Source organism: Fistularia commersonii, chromosome 20, assembly GCF_037954325.1.
Source record: "Fistularia commersonii isolate RoL2024-O1a breed Wild chromosome 20, RoL_Fcom_v1.0, whole genome shotgun sequence".
Classification (NCBI taxonomy): domain Eukaryota; kingdom Metazoa; phylum Chordata; class Actinopteri; order Syngnathiformes; family Fistulariidae; genus Fistularia; species Fistularia commersonii.
In genome coordinates this window covers 2,436,486-2,457,717 of record NC_141303.1, presented here as the reverse complement: position 1 = coordinate 2,457,717, position 21,232 = coordinate 2,436,486, and the positions used below count along the sequence as shown (strand labels likewise).

General features: G+C 42.3%; 1 protein-coding gene across 5 annotated transcripts in view; it reads right to left on the bottom strand.

Moving 5' to 3' along the window:
* The window catches only part of plcb4b (phospholipase C, beta 4b), an 81,584-nt gene that overhangs the window by 21,387 nt on the left and 38,965 nt on the right, over positions 1-21,232 (bottom strand). For 4 of the 5 annotated variants that reach the window (XM_086166993.1, XM_086166989.1, XM_086166991.1 and 1 more), the window contains 9 exons: positions 15,239-15,336; positions 9,515-9,595; positions 7,690-7,749; positions 4,600-4,743; positions 1,925-2,004; positions 1,752-1,805; positions 1,569-1,650; positions 1,357-1,457; positions 758-815 (listed from right to left, as the gene is read on the bottom strand). In XM_086166993.1, the coding sequence (XP_086023119.1) occupies positions 758-815; positions 1,357-1,457; positions 1,569-1,650; positions 1,752-1,805; positions 1,925-2,004; positions 4,600-4,743; positions 7,690-7,749; positions 9,515-9,595; positions 15,239-15,322 (744 nt within the window). In that variant the 5' untranslated portion in view covers positions 15,323-15,336. Of the gene's footprint in view, positions 1-757; positions 816-1,356; positions 1,458-1,568; positions 1,651-1,751; positions 1,806-1,924; positions 2,005-4,599; positions 4,744-7,689; positions 7,750-9,514; positions 9,596-15,238; positions 15,491-21,232 lie in introns of those variants that run through there. The other variant, XM_086166994.1, reaches the window with a different exon arrangement.

Genomic DNA, 21,232 nt, shown 5'->3' with positions numbered 1-21,232 from the left:
GGACAAAAAGGTTCGATACGGGGATTTAATGAGCGAAGTGCTGCAAAACTGTGGAAGTGTCTGGAATATGGGTGCTTTCCCTACATCGGAGACTGTGTGAAATGGAAAATTACACCGTCCGGGGTGAGTTACACTACAGACATTTGCCTAATAGCGAGAACAGAAGCCACAGGTGTTGAAGGCGTTGGAGGACATTCTACTTATAACTGTTTCGAGACGCCGGCACCTCCACCGCCCCGCTCCCGGTGTCGATCGACGCGGCCAAAAGCCCAACACGTATGCGAACGCGCAAAGCGAAGGGGAAACCGAGCGGGTGTTCAGCCACACGGGGAGGGCGTGGCGACAAAACACACACACACACACACACACACACACACACGGCGGGCAACGAGACGAGCCGGGCGAGAAGCGACAGGATGGAAACTTCTACCCTCCTGTAGCCATGGCAACAACAATTAGACACGGAAAGGCAAGCCGTAGTAGGGAGGGTGTGCAGGATGAGGGCGCCATGCAGACCGGGGGACTCGGATGAAGTTGCCCTTGCGGGGTCGACTGGAAGTTAAATATTTTGAGCGTGTCTCCTTAATGGAGTTTTAACGAGGGTTTCGCTCGTGCTCGGGCCGGGCTGGAGGGCAACTTCTACCCGGAGCGGGGAAAAGGGGGAAAAGGGGAGGGCGGGTATTGGGGTGAGGAGCTGCGGAGGGAGACACGAGCAAGCCAAATACACAGAGAAGTTAATGAATGATAAAGAGCTTACTTCATTCAGAAAGCTGACTAACTGGTCTACAGTTAAATAATCAGTTTTGCTCCCATTGCTGCAAAGGAATTAATTAGAAAAAAAAAAACAAAAAAAAAACAAGTTGTTATGCGTCTTAAAATAGACACCCTCACAGTCATCCACACAGGCAGTCAGTTAAAATTAGAAAGCAGAACAGCTGTCTAGAAAGGGATCATACTTAAATGTAACACTTTAAGTAACAACATGGTGATCATCGCTCTGGTTAACACTTTTTTTTTTTTTTTTTTCTCCCTTCCTTTTTAATTCTGCCGTTAGGCAGGGGATAATTAAAGTTGAACTGTAGAAGCAGGTTAGGCTGTCCAGACAGAGTTAGTGCAGCAAGCACAGGAGCGGCGCTCCTGATTATGTTTTCTTTTTTTTTCTTTCCCCAACAAGATGCAGAAACTAGGAGGATCCCGCTAACGGTGAGCCATTCAGGCAGGGAGTACGAGTCAGGTACATAATTGGTGAGCTGTTATCGTTGGGAGGTTTAAAAGTGCTATATCGTTACGTCGGACGCCACTGGATCAGCGACCGTCGCGACGATTAGCGAAAAAGCGCGACGGCGGGAGACTCACATGTTCTTGAAAAGCTCCTCTATGTCTGTGCGAGGGCAGATCTTCTGCGTGAGCGCGTAGAAAATGTCAAAAGTGAAATCGGAAGGTTCGATTTCATCGTTCTGTGGAGACAGCCCGGCAAAGGTTCAGCGCGGGGGCTGGAAATCCAAATCTAAAAAGGGAAGTCATTGCGAAGATGCACCTGAGCACCACCGTATAAAGTGATAGCTGACCTTTCCGCTCGGAAGGCCCAGATCCTTCAGAGCCTGAAAAATTCCCTTCTCGGTCTTCCCTGATGCGAATGTTCGCGTGATACTGCGGATCGGAGAAGGAGAGGCACAGAATGAGAGAAAGGTGAATCGTAACGTGAAGCTTCATACGCTTTCCGGCGGAACATCCCGTCGGCCGACTCTCACCCTCTCACAGGAATCTTCCCATTAACGTTGGTCAGGAAGCACATTCTCATCCAACTAAATGAGACACGGAAATGCAAATACACAGATGTGACCGGCGGATAACGGTCACGGTATGGATTTTTATAGAAAAAAAAAAAAGTAAACTGAATTTAGCCGCGTGGCTTAGCACTCACTGCTTCTTCAGGCAAGTCATTGGACAGACGTTGTTGGCTTTAAAATTGTGAATCACTGACCGCAGACCCTCGATCCATTTCTGCAAACAAACAAGCACAAATATTTAGGGAGGATTTCCAGCCTCGGAAACGCCGGCCAGCAGAAACTCAACATGTACGCGGCAGGGATGGTATCTGATGTGCGCGCTGTGTTTAGAAGCCCGTGCCTTTGGGGAAATAAACATTGGGTAAATTAATTGCCTCTTAATTCTCACACATGGGCCTTGACAAAAAGATCAGGAACACACACACACACACACACACACACACAGAACACAACACGACTGCAAGGCCACAAGCAATAACAGTAAACAAAGAGCGGGAGGAGTCAATAATCCAAATATTTTGGAGCCCCCGTCCTCCAATCATGTCGTTTCTCTTCCAATTCCACGACATAATCACATCTTTACGATTAGAACATTAAGCTCCATACGAACCAAAGCAGCAGGGATTACATGTTTCGACAAGAGGGACCTCTGAGTGTGTGTGTGTGGTGATGTAAATAACTCTGTCATGTCCTGAGGTCTGCTACTCTGGGCCATCTGCATGCTGGGAGGTGGTGATGGTTGGCATGGTGTGTGTGTGTGTGTGTGTGTGTGTGTGCGTTTGAGCAAGAGAGAGCGAGAAGTGAAGTAGGAGACCAGGAATAGCAAACATGGGTGTGTTTTACCCCGATGGCGGGGGATGTGAACCTGGATCTGTGTGTGTGTGTCTGGTGTGTTTTGCGTTCCGACCGTCACGTCTCCCGCGCGGCTAAAACACCTGCTGGTGGGAAAGATCAGCGCCGGCTAACAAATCTGTCCCGGCACCAAACACGTCGGCTTCGTGTTGGTTTGACACTGACTTTCTGGGATGTCGGTGTCAAAACGGACATATTGGAACATCTCACTGCTGTCTTTCTTATCCGCATCCCGACGATTTTTGTTTATTTTATCCTTGTCATCGCTGTTGTCGTTATATATTGTTCCTTTATGTTGTTATTGCTGCAGTCTATTTATTCCTGTGTGTCTTGCTGTCTTCTGTATCTCTATTTGTATTCATATTTATTTCATTTTTTGACATTCTAACTGCTACTCTGCTGTGACAAAGGATTCCCCCCCTATGGGGATCAATGCAGTTTATCTTATCTTCTATTTAAAATGTGCCGCAATCCTCTGTGCGGGTCTCGTCGGCTCGGTTTGCCGAAAAACTGTTGCGCAAGACGAATTCTCCGCCCAGCTGCCGGGCATGGAGCTCTTATTTGGTTGGGTCAAAACTATTTTTGCAGGTATTTTCGTCTCGATGTTGTACGTTAGAAGATAACATTTATTTTTCTTATCAAAGCCCTTGGGTTGTCTGGCCCGCCAATCACTTTGACCTTCACTTCTTTGCAAAAAAGTTTCCTATAACCTCAAACTCAAGGAGGGAGTTCGGGTTGTATCAACATAAATAAATCTAGGTTTTAATGTTAAGCCAGGATTGACGCTGGGTTATTCTCAATAGCATCATGTGCTTCTTGAACAAAATTCACAAATGTAAATAATTCATGAAAATTCATAAGTATTGCATATTTTAAATGATAGATGCCTACAGTTTAATCTGTACTTGTGAGTCATAAACACACACACACACACACACACAGACGGATCAACTGGGCATTTAATCAAAATTCTCCTTCTGGTTTCTTGTTTAAAGTAAATGTATTTTTATTTTTATCATTATTTGTATTTTTTTATAAGTCTGTATTATGTCTTTGAGATTCGAGTAAGGTGCCATTAAATAAAATGTATTATTATTATTTTCCCGATCATAACGGCGACCAAAATAAATCACTGTACGTGCACAAAGTCGCTCACGATTCAACCCTTTGCCAAAAACAATGAAACCTTTCTGCAACTGTCAGTATTTTCCAGGACAATGAATCTGCATGATTTAAAAAAACAAACAAAACAGGGCTGGGAAAAAAAAACATCTTCATGCATCCTGTTAAAATGTGCCTGGACTGACTTATCTTCTCATGGTTCCTGACATGAAGATGCTTGGTGTCGCTGTGGCAACACCCTAAGGGAGCGGCCAAAAGGGGGAGAAGAATAAGACGCCAGAAATATGAAGGCAGACAGAGGAAATGAAGCTTAAAAGTCGGAATAAAAAAAACAAACAAACAAACAAACAAACAGCAGTAACAGGAGGGAAGACAGAGATGAGATGGAACAATGTTCTATCTATTCGAGTTAACCGAAGCCGAATCTGCCTTTGGATGGCGGCCGAGCTGTTCGCCTGCCAGTGTTCGCCGCATCTGGACGGACTATTTGCCGTGGCCGCGTAGCCGAAGCGCCGATAAACGCTGGAAATGTTAGATAACGGATGCATTTTACCCCCGGCTTTGCTCTCGGGCCTTATCACCACAGGCACGCCTCTAAATACCCCGACCTCCTGTCGGGGCTGAGGTGGTTGTATTATTGTCTTTTAAGAGACATATTTGGTCGCATCGCTGTGGGAGAACACAAATGCAGAGTCAAGTGAGCGGCGAGGACGGAGACGGGATCCACGGCGGCGCTATTTGGAATAAACCCCCCGTCGTCTCGGATGTTGGCGCCTTAAAATCCGCGGCGAGTCATGGTGAAAGGCGGTCAGAAATCCAAACGGGCATGGTTTACCCTGGCTACGTCCGGGCTCTCCGCCACCATGAACATGAAGTTGAGGTTGACCAGGTCTGTGCCGCTGCAGATGCAAATGACGCAGCCGTCCAAGTCTGACTCTGTCTTTCCGATCGCCTCGAACGACGATAAGATCTTGGGGTCCTGGGGATGGAAGAGAGACAGCGAGGCAGCGAGGGGGCTTTAGAAAGGTGACCGAGACAAAGACAAATACAGGACGTGCAGAGAAAGTGTTCAAGGTGCTCCGGAAACCTACATTTCTTGCAAAGTGCTAATAATTAGAGGTAAATATCCTTTTAAAGACACAAGTTGAGCCATTTTTTAAGCATTATATGCAACGTGTAATATTTACGCTCCCTCAACTACTTCAGGTGTTGACAAGGACTGTTCTACGCATGACTAAACTCCAGTAACAACTGGATTATTAATGAAAAGAAAACACAGACACAACTTGAAACTCTGGCACAACAATTTCCTTTGGGATAAATAAAGTTGTTCTCATCTCATCTCATCTCAATTTGATCCTTGACTGTGCACAGACAACAATCATGCAATTATTATCATTTTTTGCGGTGTATTATGTGGAAAATATCTTATTTTTTATTTAGGGAGAAATCTGCTTATGAGCACAAGGTTTGAGGTTTGGTTCGGTTCGTGGTAATTGAGGAAAATTCATTCTTAAAGCAACCTGGATTAAATGTGACTACTTTGAAAACAAAAAATGAAAAAGTATGTTTTTTTTAAAATGCACTCCAATGCTTATTTATTGTATAAATGCAGAGCGATTTGGTACGGAGAATTTGCACAATATTGCACAATAGTGCAAAAGTAATTTTTCTCTCTCTCTCTCTCTGTCTACATATATATATTCATATATTACTCTCTTTTTTCTTTTTAAACTTTACTCTTGACATGTTCACAACTTTGCTGCTGCTCCCCCCTGTGCTTCTATTGCCCCTCGGGGACAAATCAAGTTTTCCCGTTTCTGATCCACTCGAACGTACTTGTGCTAATTTCTTACTTTTTCCAACCTCACCTCTGGAAAAACAGATGATCTACGGTAACATTCTCTCACTGTCAGCGCGACTCCTCCCCCTTCGCCCCTTTCAATCAGGTTTCGCTGCGCTCGTACCGTCGCCATGGAAGACGGTAATGTATTTTCGTGGTGGGATTGGATTAACGGCAACCGGCCCGTGTTGTTTTAAAGCGGCGGCCGGCAGCGGGCCGGCGCCGTTCATCTTTCCTCGCTCATTGCATTACGGGAAGCGGCTCCGGGGGCTTGTGTAACCGCGTTAGCCTCTGAGGAAAAGCCCTCCCGTCGGCTGTTCCGAGGCTGCCGCTTGCAGAAGAGCGAACGGCGTTTCAACAAACACACGGCGCTGCTATCGGGAGGCTGCATCTGCGTACGTGCCCCCGCGCATGTACACGTGCGCACGCGGAGGATCAAACGAAAACACGGCTCGCTGCTGTCGGCGACGCTAATGCGACCGGGTGACGGCCGTGTGCGGTTACACACCGGTTACACGGTTACACACCAGTGTTTTCCGTCAGGGTTTTTGGACTTTTAGTGTCTTGACAGCTCTGCATCCTAATTAGAGTCATGAATCCATACGGATTTTCCTATAACAGCTTTTAGAATTCAACTGGTCCGTGTGATGCCCGGAACTACAATATAATATATCACTGTCAAGGCTTAACTGCACAAATCAATATTTAATATACAGAAACTCTACGTGAGTGTGTGTATGTGTGTGTGTGTGTATGCGTAGATGTGTGCATGGCTCAAAATTCAGAAAATAAATGAGTTGGTAGGCTTAAAAAAAAACAAACAAAACAAAACTGAATGATATGCACGCACTGCTGTTTTTATATAGTAATTGTACAGAAAAAGGCATGTCACTGAACCCTTGCACTTCTTATTGCGGCGTTATCTCCCGTAAAATAGCACAAACTGGTTAAAGAAAACAAATTTGTTTCACATTCAGCCTTCGGTGAGGCCTCGCCAGGGTTCTACTAATATGGATGAGCTCAATATTTCATGGTGTGTTGTTAAAGAGCCCCAGGTTAATCTTCTGTGCTCAAAAATCATAATATTCAGACGCTGGTTCTTCTTTTTTCCCCCTTGATATCAAAATGTATCACAATGCTCACCTAAGGGTGGGAAATCTAGTGTGACCACTGAACAAGGTGTGTGTTTCCAGACGAGTAAGAAATGTGGGAAATATTTAAAATTCGAAATGTGCTTTATTGTGCCGTAGATTTTAAACTACTTATATGTATTCTTTTAATATTTACCGGATATAATTATTGTTTTTCTTTCATGCATTGATTTTATCCTGCGTGCATTTATTCTAGATTTTCTAAAAAGACTTTGGAAATGAATTTACCAAGGTTAACAAAAAGAACCTTATATAGACAAGGGGTGTCAAACTCATTTTCAGTGAGGGACAGTATAAATGTAACTAAATGTAATGTCAAATACATGGAACTACTCCTTAATGTTAAATCACTCATTCAAACCTAAAATGTTAAATATGCATTTGCATAGATGTAAAAAAATATATATATATTTTTGTTAGTCGCTTGGATGCGGCTTTCGTCAACACATTCTGCTGCCATCGGAGTTTGGCTTTTAATTCTTGGACAATTTATTATTTTTCTGGAAGGCTAACTTTAGCGTACTGAGCTCCGCTACTCTTTGACAACCAACACTGCCTCATAACACAAAAGAGATACCATTTTTTCTCCTAGAAGCACAAACATGTATTTGCCTTCCCATCTGCGTCAGCCTTTCTCTCTCTGGACATTTGGAGATCATTTATTCATTCAATTCCACTTGTTGACAACGGCATTAATGTGGATTCACTGCGATCTAATAGTGCATCTGGTCAATGCACGCGTTTGACTTCTGTATTTTTAACACAATCGGACCTTTTAAGGCCAGAGAAAATGACGTGGCGGCCGCATTTGGCCCGCGGGCCGTTAGTTTAACACGTGATATAGACAGTAAAACTATGCGTGTGCTGTGTGTCCTTTGTTTATAAAGCTAGAATGACGCGCACGACAGCGGAAGTGAGGAAATTGTCTCACCTTTGGGACGGAACCGACCCGAATACTGTTGATGAGCGAACACTCGAGAACTTGGCCTTCCTGCAAGAGAGACGTAACGAAAGAAAGAAAAGAAAAAGGAAAGGGAGGAGAGGGGGGATGAATAGAAAAGAAATAGATGGGAAGACGTGTGAATACGGTGTGTCATCATTTTGATTCTGCTGTTACAAACGCTTATCAACTGTTGGTCATTACCACCTAAATGTGAGCATAAACTTGGCGCCGCTTCAAGCGTAGCACTTTTAGCCTCGCGGTCAAACAATCTAATCGATCTTACATCCGGCTGATCGCTTTAGGTGCTTAGGTGAATGCATAGTTTTACTCTTTGCAAACAAAGTCTGACTGTTAAAAAGCCTTTGCACTCCACTGGGAACACAATTCAACGCCCATAGTTGCAAGAAAATACAAGGATATTCATTAAGGACGTGTCCATTGTGGGAATAATAAATCTATCTTATCTTAGATTTTGATTCAACAAAGCGCTAATGAGTGCATTTACGAAGGCGACTATTTTGTGTGCGGCTCCACAGATTGCATGTTTGGTCAGCGAGTGTTTTCCAGTCGATAAACCGAGGAGAAAAAGTGCAAACATGGGAGAGAAGGCGATATTTAAATAAGGGTTTGCGCGTTTTAACGGTATCCGTGATGGATAAAATGACGAGGAAGTTGTCGCGTCTCGGATGGGAGCTCCTTTCGTTCCATGAGGTGGCAGGAAAATGATCTCACAGGAAAGACAGAGAGCAAATATCTCGAAGGACAATGGCAACGTTTTAGGCGAATTAAAAGTATTTCCAGCAATCTGGGCCATTTCTCTGGGCTCTCAATTAAGCGTTCGTCAAGTAGGAACCAATAAGCAGAGTGGACTTTTCAGGATGCCGGGCGCCGCGTTTCCACCACAAGCTGCACGCGGCCCATTTGCATGTTCCCTTGAAATGAATTATTTTACAGATGCAGTCAAAACTGCCAGAACCACTTGTATTATTAATATTTTTCTCTTCCTGGTGGATTGCATTTCACGGTCGAAACGTTCCGCGTTGCACGCCGACTAAGGTAAACAAAACAATTGGGCGAGATGTGTTTTCTTGGATGTTTGGAAAGACATAGTCCTCATTGTTTGCTGTTTGGAGATCAGATTGCACGTTTGTTTGTGAGGAAGATCAACTTTACACGTTTTTTCACCGACAATGACGTCAAGTCAGTCACCAGCTTCTGGAGGCATAATTAAGATAAATAATATTGATCCCCATGAGGGAAATTCCTTTGTTACAGCATTGTAACAGTTATAATGTCAAAAAAAAAAAAGAAAAAAAAAAAGTGAATTATTAATTTAGAATAGAAAGGAAGACGACAAAAAGAAATGCATGAATAATCCACGAAGCAGGATTAATAGAATTAACCCGAAGAAGCCATTTTTAAAAATGTGATAAGATAGTTTGTATGTTAGTGCGCACACAACGCTGCACCACACCATCAGCCAAAACAGAGAACGTAACGTAAACCGTATTCCAGTATTAGTCCAAAACCAAGGGGCTTCACTTCAGATTATTATATAATATAATAATAATATCAATAGCACTCCACTTTAAGCTATATAGTTTAGCTAGAAACGGATCAATGACATTTTTATACCGTGCATGCTAACAAACAGGCTAGTGACTTCATTTCCAGCTTTAAGTGGTGTTTTATCAAACAAAAAAACTATAAAAAAGAATAAAATGTCTCCAAACGACTTTGGATAAGCTTCCTTCCTCCCAAAGCCATGAGCCACCGGTTGGTTTTCCTCATAATGAGGTGCAAAAGATCGTACCTTTCCCTCGGTTTTCCAGGTGATGAAGAAGCCATACTCATCCACCTTCATCTGACAGTTTGGTTCAAAGATATAAGGATCCTGGTGGGAAAGGGAGAAACATTTTGTATAAATGACCGAGGTTCACGCATCACATTGTATTTGACATGGAGGCGGCTCAATGCAGCGGGTGTTTACAGGACCATGTTAACAGATGCTGCACTCATTCATTTAAAAAATATATACCTATGACACCTATGACTGCAGCAAACAGGAAGTGAGATGAATGTGACGGCGGTGAAGTGTTCGAATGCAAACACAGATTTGTGTGTGTGTGTGTGTGTGTGTGTGCGCGTGCGTGCAGGTGTGTATGCGTGACTTTGTTCCCGAGTGTGTGTGCAAACCGTGTCTTCGGTTCAACAGGGGTGTCGTAACAGCAGATCTACAAACATTAGTCATCTGAGGATATCCAAACAGGTTTTGACTTCACTGACTAACTGACAATTCACTTTGGTAAAGTGTGTGTGTGTGTGTGTGTGTGTGTTTTATTTATCATTTTAATACACATCTTGGAAAAATTAATGGAAAGAATGGAATTGAAGATAGCTGCCCGGTCACTTTAACTCTAATATTAGTAACAGCGAACAGTGACACACACACACACACACACAGACACACACACATATACTTTTCTTTCATATTTATCAGGATTATGCTGCCAGAAATGCACAGTTGCAAATAGGAATAAGCTGGCTTGCTATTTTTGTCATCTAAAAGCCACCATAAAGGCCGAAGGGACAATCATATCTTTTCAGAATGGGGTGATAATGCTGTCGAAGGCTAAGTTTGAAAGAGAAGGCAGGTCTGACATCGGCTCCGGCTCAGGTGGTAAAGCCAAATCCGAGAAAAGAAACAGCGCCGAATGTTGAAAAACGTACGTCGGACAAGCATTACGCCGTGAAACGGCTTGTTCTTCGGCGTGTCCTCGCTCCGAGACGAATCACCCGGAGCTCCAAATGTTTTTCCGCGCAAAAGAAAACCGTTTGCGGCCAAGCAGCGGCTCAACATGGGTACATTGTTCCTCCAGCGTCTGGGTTACTGTCCCTCGGTGTGTGTCTGTGTGTGTTTACAGCTATCTTTGTGTTGACCAATTTGAGTCTAAATACCAAAGCGACAACATAACTGTTGTCGGAATGGTAGCACAACTCCTTGCCACTAAAATCAACACTGACATATTTTAATGAGAGGCACATTTCTTACATTTCTGTTGCTGTGAGTCAGCCGGCGAGTGTGTAGCGAGTGTGTAGCGAGTGTGTAGCGAGCCTTTCCTCGCCTCGGAATGACAGGTAGGGCCTGGCGTTTAACGGCTCGTCCACGAAATGTGATTTAAAACATTCTTTGCCGGTCGTTACTCTATCGCTAATCCTGGAAATATTCACGTGTTTTCCTCGTGTCTCGCGCACAATGCAAACAAATATCTATATCGAATTTAATTCTAACTGTATTAATATTAGACACACTCTCACTGGATGAGTTCATTCTAATTCTAATCATTTCAAGCTATTTTTTTTTTTTTTGAGAGACTTTCTTGTGCGACCTCAGAGGGACGAGCGTTTGATTGCGTTCTCACTAATAAATGACTGGTTTCTGTGCCCGTCTGCAGAAACCAATTTTAATTAGAGCTCATTTAAGGCAATTTTAACCAACACGCTCTGAGCACTCCTTTGTTTACATGTAGTTAAGTGATCTTCTGAGCAGCATGCACGCACACTCACACACACACACACACACACACGCACACACACGCACACAGAAGAACGCAAACAGTGCTGCAGAGCACGTCCCTCCGGCTCTTCGGATCGCTTGAATCTTTTCCTGAATTACGAAATAAATAGCTTGAAATTGTTTCATGGAAAAAATGAAATTTAACAAATTTAATTTGGGAAAAATCCTTATTTTGGGACAGCAAATTCATTTCATGTCCAGATTGGACTGGAATAAAAGCTCTCCAGGACAATGCACAATAAATGAAAATTTTGCTTCCAGTAGTTGTTGTTAAATTTGTAAATGTATTAATGAATCCAGCAGAGTGAATTATACGTCACAGTTATATTGATCCGTTATATATTTAATATTTCTTTAAGAAGCGGTTTACAGGAGAGCAATGCGTGAATGTTTTAAATTTTTTTTTCTTTTACGGAAAACACAATTTTTTTTTTTTTGTTATTTGCTTCATACAGTTCAGTTCAGTTCAATTATAATATAGTTCACAACTGGGATGCATTTCACATTTCCATAAATGACTTCTTGGGTTCTTGCTGATCTCTATTCGAGCTGCTCGAGTCGATAAAGATCAGAAGAGCGGGACAAAAAGGAGTATTTCAAAACGACAAAAATCGAGACAAGGGGAAGGCGATTTCTCAGGCAGTAAATTTAACAAGCGGGAGAAAATGTCCAAAACCTCTGACTCAGTTAAGTCAGGGAGAAACAGCCTCACAGAAAATGCGTTTCCTGTCCTCTGGCCTGTTATTTCTCTGCTTCCATCAAGTTCCTGTCGATATGAGGCCGTTTGGGGCAGATGGAAACCAAACATCAGCGTGATTGATTTCTGATCAGCGAGACAATGACTGAAACACTCACACAGACACAGGGGAAGCCCTTTGGCTAAACGCAAAACCGACCGCTGATAATCTGTTTGACCTCTGACCTTCCTGCCTCTGGTCTTCTTAAAGAGAGGAAACTCGTTTTCCCTCCAATAAAAGGCATCGCTCGGACGTTACCGGATCGCTGGGGATTTTTTTCTAAAAAAAGGAAAAGTAAAGAAAAGCCAACGATGCGGCATCGTGCTAAAAAAAAGGCGCTAATCTTGATTCTGTTGTCTAGAGGAGGATGTAAAATAAATTCTGTCTCGGGGTCAGATTTAGGAGAAAGGACAATGCTAATAGCATGCTACGTGTAGAAAAACAATATCATGACGGTGAAGAAAAGGGGAAACTGCGCTGAAAACCCGAGCACATCCCCGAAAGCGCACTTGAACTCGCACTACCTGTCTCCGCCATCTGTCACCCCACGGGGGTTCAATCAGAAGAGAACGCATTGTGGAGAAAAATCCCTGCTGTTTTTGTGTTTTCGCCCGTGTTTGTTGCGTGTGGGTATGTGTTTGTGTGCATGTGTGTGTGTGTGTGTGTGAGACTAACAAAGAGCATGTGTATGTCTGTGGGTGGAATTGGCATACGCCATTTTAATCGACGCAGATGTCCCCTGCAGGCTCTCTATTTCCCAGAAAACAGAGCTAGTTATTCACTCTTGTCCACACTTACACACACACACACACACACACACATAGACACACACCGTGAGTATGGAAGATCGGCAAAGGTGTGATGTTATTATTGACCTATAAAGTGTTACAAAGAAAACCTCATGCAAGGAAAAGAGACGAAATAATGGTGCAAGGTCAAAAAGAATACAAAATACACATCTGAGTATTTTATCTGAGTACTCTGGGTGGTAACTGGTCTGTCTGCTAGTATTCTGGGAAGACGTTTTTTTTTTTCACCTTGAATCGGTGTCAAGAATCACTGCACGTGATCAAAAAGAACTGAAGAACTGGACACAAACGATAAGAAAAAAAAAATGAGCAAAACATCAAAAATAAATGACAAAAACGTGATAAAAAAAGCATCTGAGATGAACCCAAAATATGTACAAATATTATGTGATTTAAGGTAAAAAAAAAACTATTACAAATTTGCAAAACAACCCGGAGAAAAGATGGGGTTAAATGGTCCCTTTTTTTGTAGAATTTTACAGAATTGTTTCTGATTTTTGCAGATTTTATAAAATTGGCCTTCTCTCCTCACAAGCGAGGATCGTGTGCAGGATATTAATCTTTTAATGCATTTTCATTGCCATCGTGGAACTCATGGCATAAAATACTCGACATGTGTTTCACGGAATAATCACAGTCTGGGGATGTACAATTATGTGTCACACTTGTTTTATGCGTTATTAATTTTTCTTGCTGACTTAAAATATTCTAACACACATCCTCAGGGGGAGAGACTTGATGGAAAAAAACAGTTTTTCTCACAATTCCAGGTGCTATACTTGACTTCTGGACAAATAAAGGTTCTTATATATAATACTTTGCAGCAGTAGTGTATAGAGTTCTATCATTTTGAAGCCAACGGTCAAAAATAAAGGCTAAACAGAAGACCGTCTTGATAGTGCAATGTTGAGTTTCAGTTTCATCAACCCTGTTTTAGACATTTATGACACAAACTAATTGACTGAATATCTAAAAAGAATGGTCGATTTTGTTTGTTTTTTTTACCAAGGACAGTACTGAAATCTGAGACAGCTCTTATCTTCGCACCGCAAAGACTCGCCAGGTGACGATGGTGATCCGGCAGATTGCCAGTGAAATCCCTTGAGAGCACGAAAAAGAAAACACGGAGATATGACGCTAGATTCCAAAAAAAAAAAAAAAATTGTTAATGCGAAAGAGCGGCACTGGTGTATTTCCAGCCGGCGCTTGAGCTACTTTCCCAGAGTGTCTGCACATTTACCATTCTGGTAAGATGTTGAAGTGTCCTCCATATGTCTGGCTCATATTCACAGCAGCAACACACTGAGGACATTGGAAATGAGCCGGCCGGCCGGCCCACTTTACACCGCTCGCTTCGACATGGCTGAGATTTAATGACGCTTTTTCCCCATGCTTTTTCAAGGTTCGGTCTAAACCCGAGAGGAATCCCCCAGCGCCGGGCCAATGTATGCGGCGAGGACGGAGGGGATTTCCTGATGCACATCTGAGTGAATGTATGCACTGTATGAGTGCTGTGCATGTTTATGTGTGTGTGTGTTGGTGAGTTTGTGACACACTTTTTCTGTGCAAGTGCCCCAGCTTAGTGTCCTGATTAAGAAAGTCAGAGAAAACATGGGCAAAGAGCGAGTAGCATATCTACAAGGTCACACACACGCGCGCGCACGCACGCACACACACGGAGCTTAGTGACAATTTAGTTACGTACATCCATTAATTAATGAATTTTATGACGGTAGAAATGAATTTGACCTGCATAGGATAAGTGAAACTGCAATTTGCACACCAGGTGATGAGCTTGAATGTTTTAGCCGTCTTTGCTTTCCCCCGCCTGATGAACGGTTAAAATGATTTAATTCGCAGCCGTTCGATAAAGCGCAGTCCCCGCATCCGTCCCTGGTTTCGCTAAAATCCGTGCGTATCCGTCTCTGCAGAACGGCCCCCACATCATCTACTGATTTCTATTATAGCTGTCAGCCCTACATCGGGCCTGTAATTCAACGACGGGGGAAAATGAAGAACGCGATCTCGGGCTGCTTGGGCTCCTCGGGGGTCGCGCTGCAGACAAGCAGGCTCCGCTCTGAAGCTTCTTAATGAGCCAGATCAATGTGGCCTGTCCACAGCTAACATTCTGACTTCAACAATGACGTATCAGGTTATAAAGGAGACATCTCTTCTCCACTGTGTGTGTGTGTGTGTGTGTTTCCAGGCTAATGACTGACTAGGGGAAGGCCATTAAGGTGAAGGATGATAATAGGGCGAGGCAAATAGTCTGCCAGTGCCAACTAGATTATCAACAGTCGTATAATTTAAAATGTTTTCTGATCGTGGGATCGATTATGGCATAATTTTTGATGCGACTAATGATGGTTAGATGTTAAGGCGTAACAGAAGAAAAAAAAAAAAAGACGCTTTACCTCATCAAACCTGTCGAAGGAGGTGCCTTCCTGCATGAACTCGGGAAGGTGCTTCTGCCAGTTGAATTCGTAGGACTTCGTCATGGCTGCTCACGGACCTGAGACGCATGAAATAGAGAGAAAAGACAACGTTAAGAGGATGACGCAACACTTCCGCAGAGAGTAAATAAGAACGCTGTAAGAAATAGATGATAAATTCAGCAGGATAGAAACCGCAACCAGGCATCCAGAGGAAAAAAAAAAAAAGAAAAATATTCTTTTTACGCTACCGGGCTGGATTGGGGTGGGGGATTATAAAACACGTCCAAAAGAAATAAATTTCCACTGAATGTCTTTTAGCATTCAAACATTTTAAATGAGGTCTGAAAAATCTTATCACGCACTCCAACTGCTCACGGGGGGGGAAAAAAACAAACAAACAAACAAAAAAAAAAAAAAAAAAAAAAACGGCTTCACCTTCAGGCAAGCTAAGAGTGTTTGGCTTAGCTGACGTTTAAAACGCCGGCAAACATCAACCCACCATCCGGTAATTGTGGCAATATTTGCATGGTGCATTTGTGCAAAGCGGCGGCGCTCCTTCTCATCTGATTCGATGTGCTTTGGTTTGAAATGTGCAGCTACTCGGCGAGAGAGACGGAGAGCCAGAGCCGGGCCGAGTGACTCAATGGGCTGTAAGATGCCCGACAATGAAATCGAATTTTATCCGTTTCAGGGTTTCGACGTTGAGGATCTCGTTCACTTCGCCCCGCACGCGGAAACATCCATTCAAGCGAGGGGGGGGGATAGTCGGAAGTATTCCATCATCGCGTCGTTCGGCGGAAAATACGGTCCACAGCAAGGGCGAGGGACAAACAAACACTCGACAATGCCGAAATGCAATCATCTGCCGACGATTTTGAAAGGGAAGAATAGCTTTCCTGCTGTCTTTTATCCAACTCGGTGCATTTATGAGACTTTTAATCGCTGAGATTGGAGAAATCTCCCCTACTCTCTACTGGACTCTGATAATATATCAAAACATTACCACTTATTCTTTTGCTCTGTCACAAAGAACACCATCATGCTGCTATTGCACCATTATGGTAGCGCTTACTCACCTTTGCATTAAACTACAAAAAAAAAAAAAAAAAAAAACAATCTTTCCTGCTACTCTCTCATGCTGTCTTTAGTTTGTATCTGCATGCACGTTATACTTCATCAGAATCAGATTTATTCGCCATACAATTTTGCAAGTACGAGGAAGTTGCTTCGGCGGTTGGTTGTGCAAAAAGGCAAATTGTGCAAAGCGGTGCAAGGTGGTGCATTATTTGGGTGTCTGGGGTACCGGGGCATTATTATTTATGAGACAGGCTGCGGATGGGGAGAAACTGTTTTTTTGTTTGCATACCTCATAGTTTAATGTAACTGCATTTTACTGTTAATTTATTAATGCTATTATGTGACGGCGCTGGGACTGGCGGGGTCAATATTATTCCCGATGTTGTTGTTGTTCTCCCTGCTGTCTATTTAATCCTGGATGTCTTGCTCTCTCCTGTCTCTCTATTTATATTTATATTCTTTTTATGTTTTCACATGATAACTGTTACGCTGCTGTGACAAAGGAATTTCCCCTATGGGGATTGATAAAGTTGATCTTATCTCTTCTTATCTTATACTGCACAAAAAAATAAAGGGAACATTAAACACAGTGTAAGTCCAAGTGAATCACACCTGTGTGAAATCAAAGTGTCCACTTAGGAAGCAACAAATTCCTTTGTCACAGCACCGTAACAGTTATAATGTCAAAAAAAAAAAAAAAAAAATGAATATAAGTCTAAATAGAAAGGCAGAAGACAAAAAAAGAATATGCACGAATAATCAACGAAGCAGGGTTAACAGAAATAACTCAAAGAAGCCATTTCTAAAAATGTGATGTGATAGTTTGTATGTTAGAGCGCACACAACGCTGCACGACACCATCAGCAAAACAGAACGTAACATAAATCGTATTCCATCGGTCCAGTATTAGTCAAAAACCAAGGGGCTTCAGTTCAGATCATTATATAATAGTAATAATAACATCAATGGCACTCCACTTTAAGCTATATAGGCTAGCTAGAACCGGATGAATTACTTTTATGCCGTGCATGCTAACAAACAGGCTAGTGGACCTCACTTCTTCCGGCTTGTTCTAAAATGGAGCTTCTGGCTTTAAGTGGTGTTTTATCAAAACTTGTTTTAAGGACATTAAATCAAAGTTGGATCAGCCAGTGGTGAGTTTTCCCAATTCAAATCCAGACCTCCGTGGGTTCATACATTTGATTTCCATTGATTATTTCGGTGTGATTTTGTCGTCGGCACATTCAACGATGTAAAGAACAAAGCATTTCATAAGAATATTTCATTCATTCAGATCTAGGATGTGTTATTTTACTGTTTTTTTTTCCAACAGCGTGTTTTGTTTATTTCACGTCACCCTGGGATTGTCCAGCACGTGCCGAGAAATTGACAGTAAAGCTGACTTTGACTTGGATCGAAAAATGTACGACACTAACCGGACTTTAAAAATGCCGTGAATGAAGCGGCTACTCCTGGTGGAGAGCCATCCTCGCTAACGGCCGCGGCGGCAAAAACACCAGCGGGAAGCGATGCCTGCAATTTTCGACCCGAAAGGTTATTTCCTTTTGCCGCGCTGTTGCAAAAACTGCTAAACCCACCTCCGCCTGTCTGTGTGTTGCTAGGTGTGTTTGTTTGAACACGATGTGTGTGTGTGTGGAGAGTTGATCGCTTCGCACAGCATCAGACGCAGAACACAACCGCTGCTAATCAGCGGTCGCGAAGTTCAGTCAGGACCGATCACGGCTGGAGAAGCGAGATGTTTGTATTTCGGAGAAAAGGGTGAATTTAGTCAAAAAAAAACGCATCCAACAGGCTCTTTCACTTCCATGTTGACCGCGACTCTTTATACTGTTTGTTTATTGTTTAAAGAGTATGGATTTTACTGATGTGACCTATTGAGGCGCAAAAGGTGACCCTGGAAATGGTTAATCGGAGATTGTGCCTTCAAAATAGAAGCAGTTATTTGATTCGACTTCATGGAAATCTACTGAAACTTGCACTTTTACGACTCGCAAAATCAAAGCAGAAGCCTACGCCCGCGGCAAGCGTTCAAGTTTATGATCGACTTATGGCGCTTTTTCTCTGCTTCTGCACCAAAATGGGCGTCCATGCAGTGATTTTGAGGACCGTAGCCACTGATGTCATCGCTGCAACACCGAAATGTGATTTAATTTTGATGAAGGAAACTTTCATAAACATCTCGCCTTCGATCACGATAATAATCTAACGTAATACGGCGGGGAACTTTTCTCTTTCCCCCGACGTCCGAGACCCTTTTTATTTATGTCATTTCATTAAGGCCCAATCTGTAAAGACCGACAACTCATCCCGTTCTGATCTTTCTGGCTGATCTGCTTTCTCGGACAGCGTTCTGCTGTGCGAAGCTTCTGTCCTGCCACACTGAGCTCGCAGCCGTGGACGTCCAGACAGTCGTCCCGTGTTTTGTCAGACCTCTTTCTGTCCGGCTTCATTTCTTTTCCAAAAGCCACTTGAGGAAGTTACGGCATGGCTTTCCTTCAAAAACAAACCTTAAGCTTGTCTGGTCTCCATTGTTAATAGCCTTTTTCTTGTCATTGCACTAATAATATACAAATACACTCCAACATATTGGAGTCCTTTTTTATTTTACTTGATTAGACATTGTAAGCTGTTTACTCCATATTTTTCTACCATTTAAGGTTATTAAGCGAATTAGAACTATTTAATTTATGGAAAAATATTGACCTTCTAAAATTGTTGATTTCGAGTATGATTGCTTCAAATTTTATCCTTTTTTTTTTTTTTTTTACTTTTTTTGACATTTTAAACTGTTTACTCTGTATTTTTCTACCATTTAAGGTTATTAAGCGAATTTGAACTATTTAGTTTTATGGAAAAATATTGACCTTCCATTTTTACGTATGATTGCTTCAAATTTTATCAATTTTTTTTTTTTTTTACTTGTTTTGACATTGTAAACTGTTAACTCTGTATTTTTCTACCATTTAAGGTTATTAAGCGAATTTGAACAATTTAGTTTTATGGAAAAACATTGACCTTCCATTTTTACGTATGATTGCTTCAAATTTTATCCTTTTTTATTTTTTTTTTAACTTTTTTTGACATTGTAAACTGTTTACTCTGTATTTTTCTACCATTTAAAGTTATTAAGCGAATCAGAACTATTTAGTTTATTGAAAAAATATTGACTTTCTAAAATGATCGATTTCGAGTATGATTGCTTCAAATTTTATCCTTTTTTTTTTTTTTTTACTTGTTTTGACATTGTAAACGGTTTACTCTGTATTTTTCTACCATTTAAAGTTATTAAGCGAATTTGAACAATTTAGTTTTATGGAAAAATATTGACCTTCCATTTTTACGTATGACTGCTTCAAATTTTATCATTTTTTTTTTTTTTTTTTTTTAACTTACTTTGACATTGTAAACTGTTTACCCAGTACTTTTTGACCATTTAAGAGAATTGAAACTACCAAGTTTTATGGAAAAAAAAATTCTAAGATAACTCATACTGTCTGGACACAAAAAGACTGCAGAAAAATTGCATAGGGATGTCAGTCACTTAAATCGGAGTGGCTATTCATCTGCAGTATCTTCTTGCATACGTAAAGTCAACTGCCCACTTATAGTGCACTCATCCTTACACCTGCACTTTGTGAGTTGCACACCGTCTTACTGTGCACTGTACATATTCATATCTACAATAATATTTAGAATAATGTTTACACTCTTCCCAATGCACTGCGGACCGTGCAGGGAAACATGTTTCTCCACCGTACATGTGAAAATAAACGCTTTGAATCTTGTTCATTTGTCTTTGAGTGCACACACACACCCTGCATATAGCGGAGACAATGAAGTCCCGCATTTCATGCACAAACCACTCGTTTTCCACCGGGGATAAACAACGGGAAACTGGATGCCGACGGCGAGGAGGCGAAGCCCGGAGGACGTCCGAAAACCCCAAATGGAAAGAAATGGGGATAAAATGTTTGCAAGGGACGAGAGAGAGGCGCTGGGAACGCGAATGGGCCGAGAGAGTGAATGAAGGCGGAGAGGAACTATATATGAAGTGGGTGAGAGGTGGGAGGTTTTGGGCAAGAGGACGGGGAAAGAGATGAGAGATGAAGAGAAAGTGACAGGAGAGGCAAAGACATAAAACAGAGCTGTGGTGGGCAGGGGAGAGATGGATGAGTGAAACAGCTGTGTGTGACAGAGGCTGGCTGGAGAGGGGAAGGGGGTGAGGTGCTGGAGGTGGGGGATCTCTGCTTTTGATGCACAGAATACGGATCGGCAACAACATCAACAGAGACCGGAGACACTCCTGCCTGCAGCCCCCCTTTGGCATGACAAATGCAGTTTTCGAGACATGTCTGCAGGGCTGTGGTGAAACTGATGCGAAATGTTTATCAAATATAAAGACACTATCATTTTATTTTTTTTTGTGTCTATTTCCTGTTGACTCTTGAATATAAATGGAAGGAAAAGCGGATGTGTTTTGGACCAACATTTTTTTCTCTTTGCCAACTCTTAAACGTTTTTGCTCTAAATAAACATCGGATCCTTGGGTTCATCTTGTTACATTTCGTTCCGGTCTGAGTGAACCATCTCAGAAGCTTCAAAAATAGGAAAATTCAAAAAAGAATTATGAATGGACATGCTACTTGGATGGATGGATGGATGGATGGATGGATGGATGGATGGATGGATGGATGGATGGATGGATGGATGGATGGATGGATGGATGGATGGATGGATGGATGGATGGATGGATGGATCCAAAAACAGCCAATATAATTGTGCTCAGTCTTGAACCAACTGTAGTGTCCAACCATGGAATCATATGGAGACATAAATATCCAATGAGACGGAGGGACAATGGTAACCTACATGCCA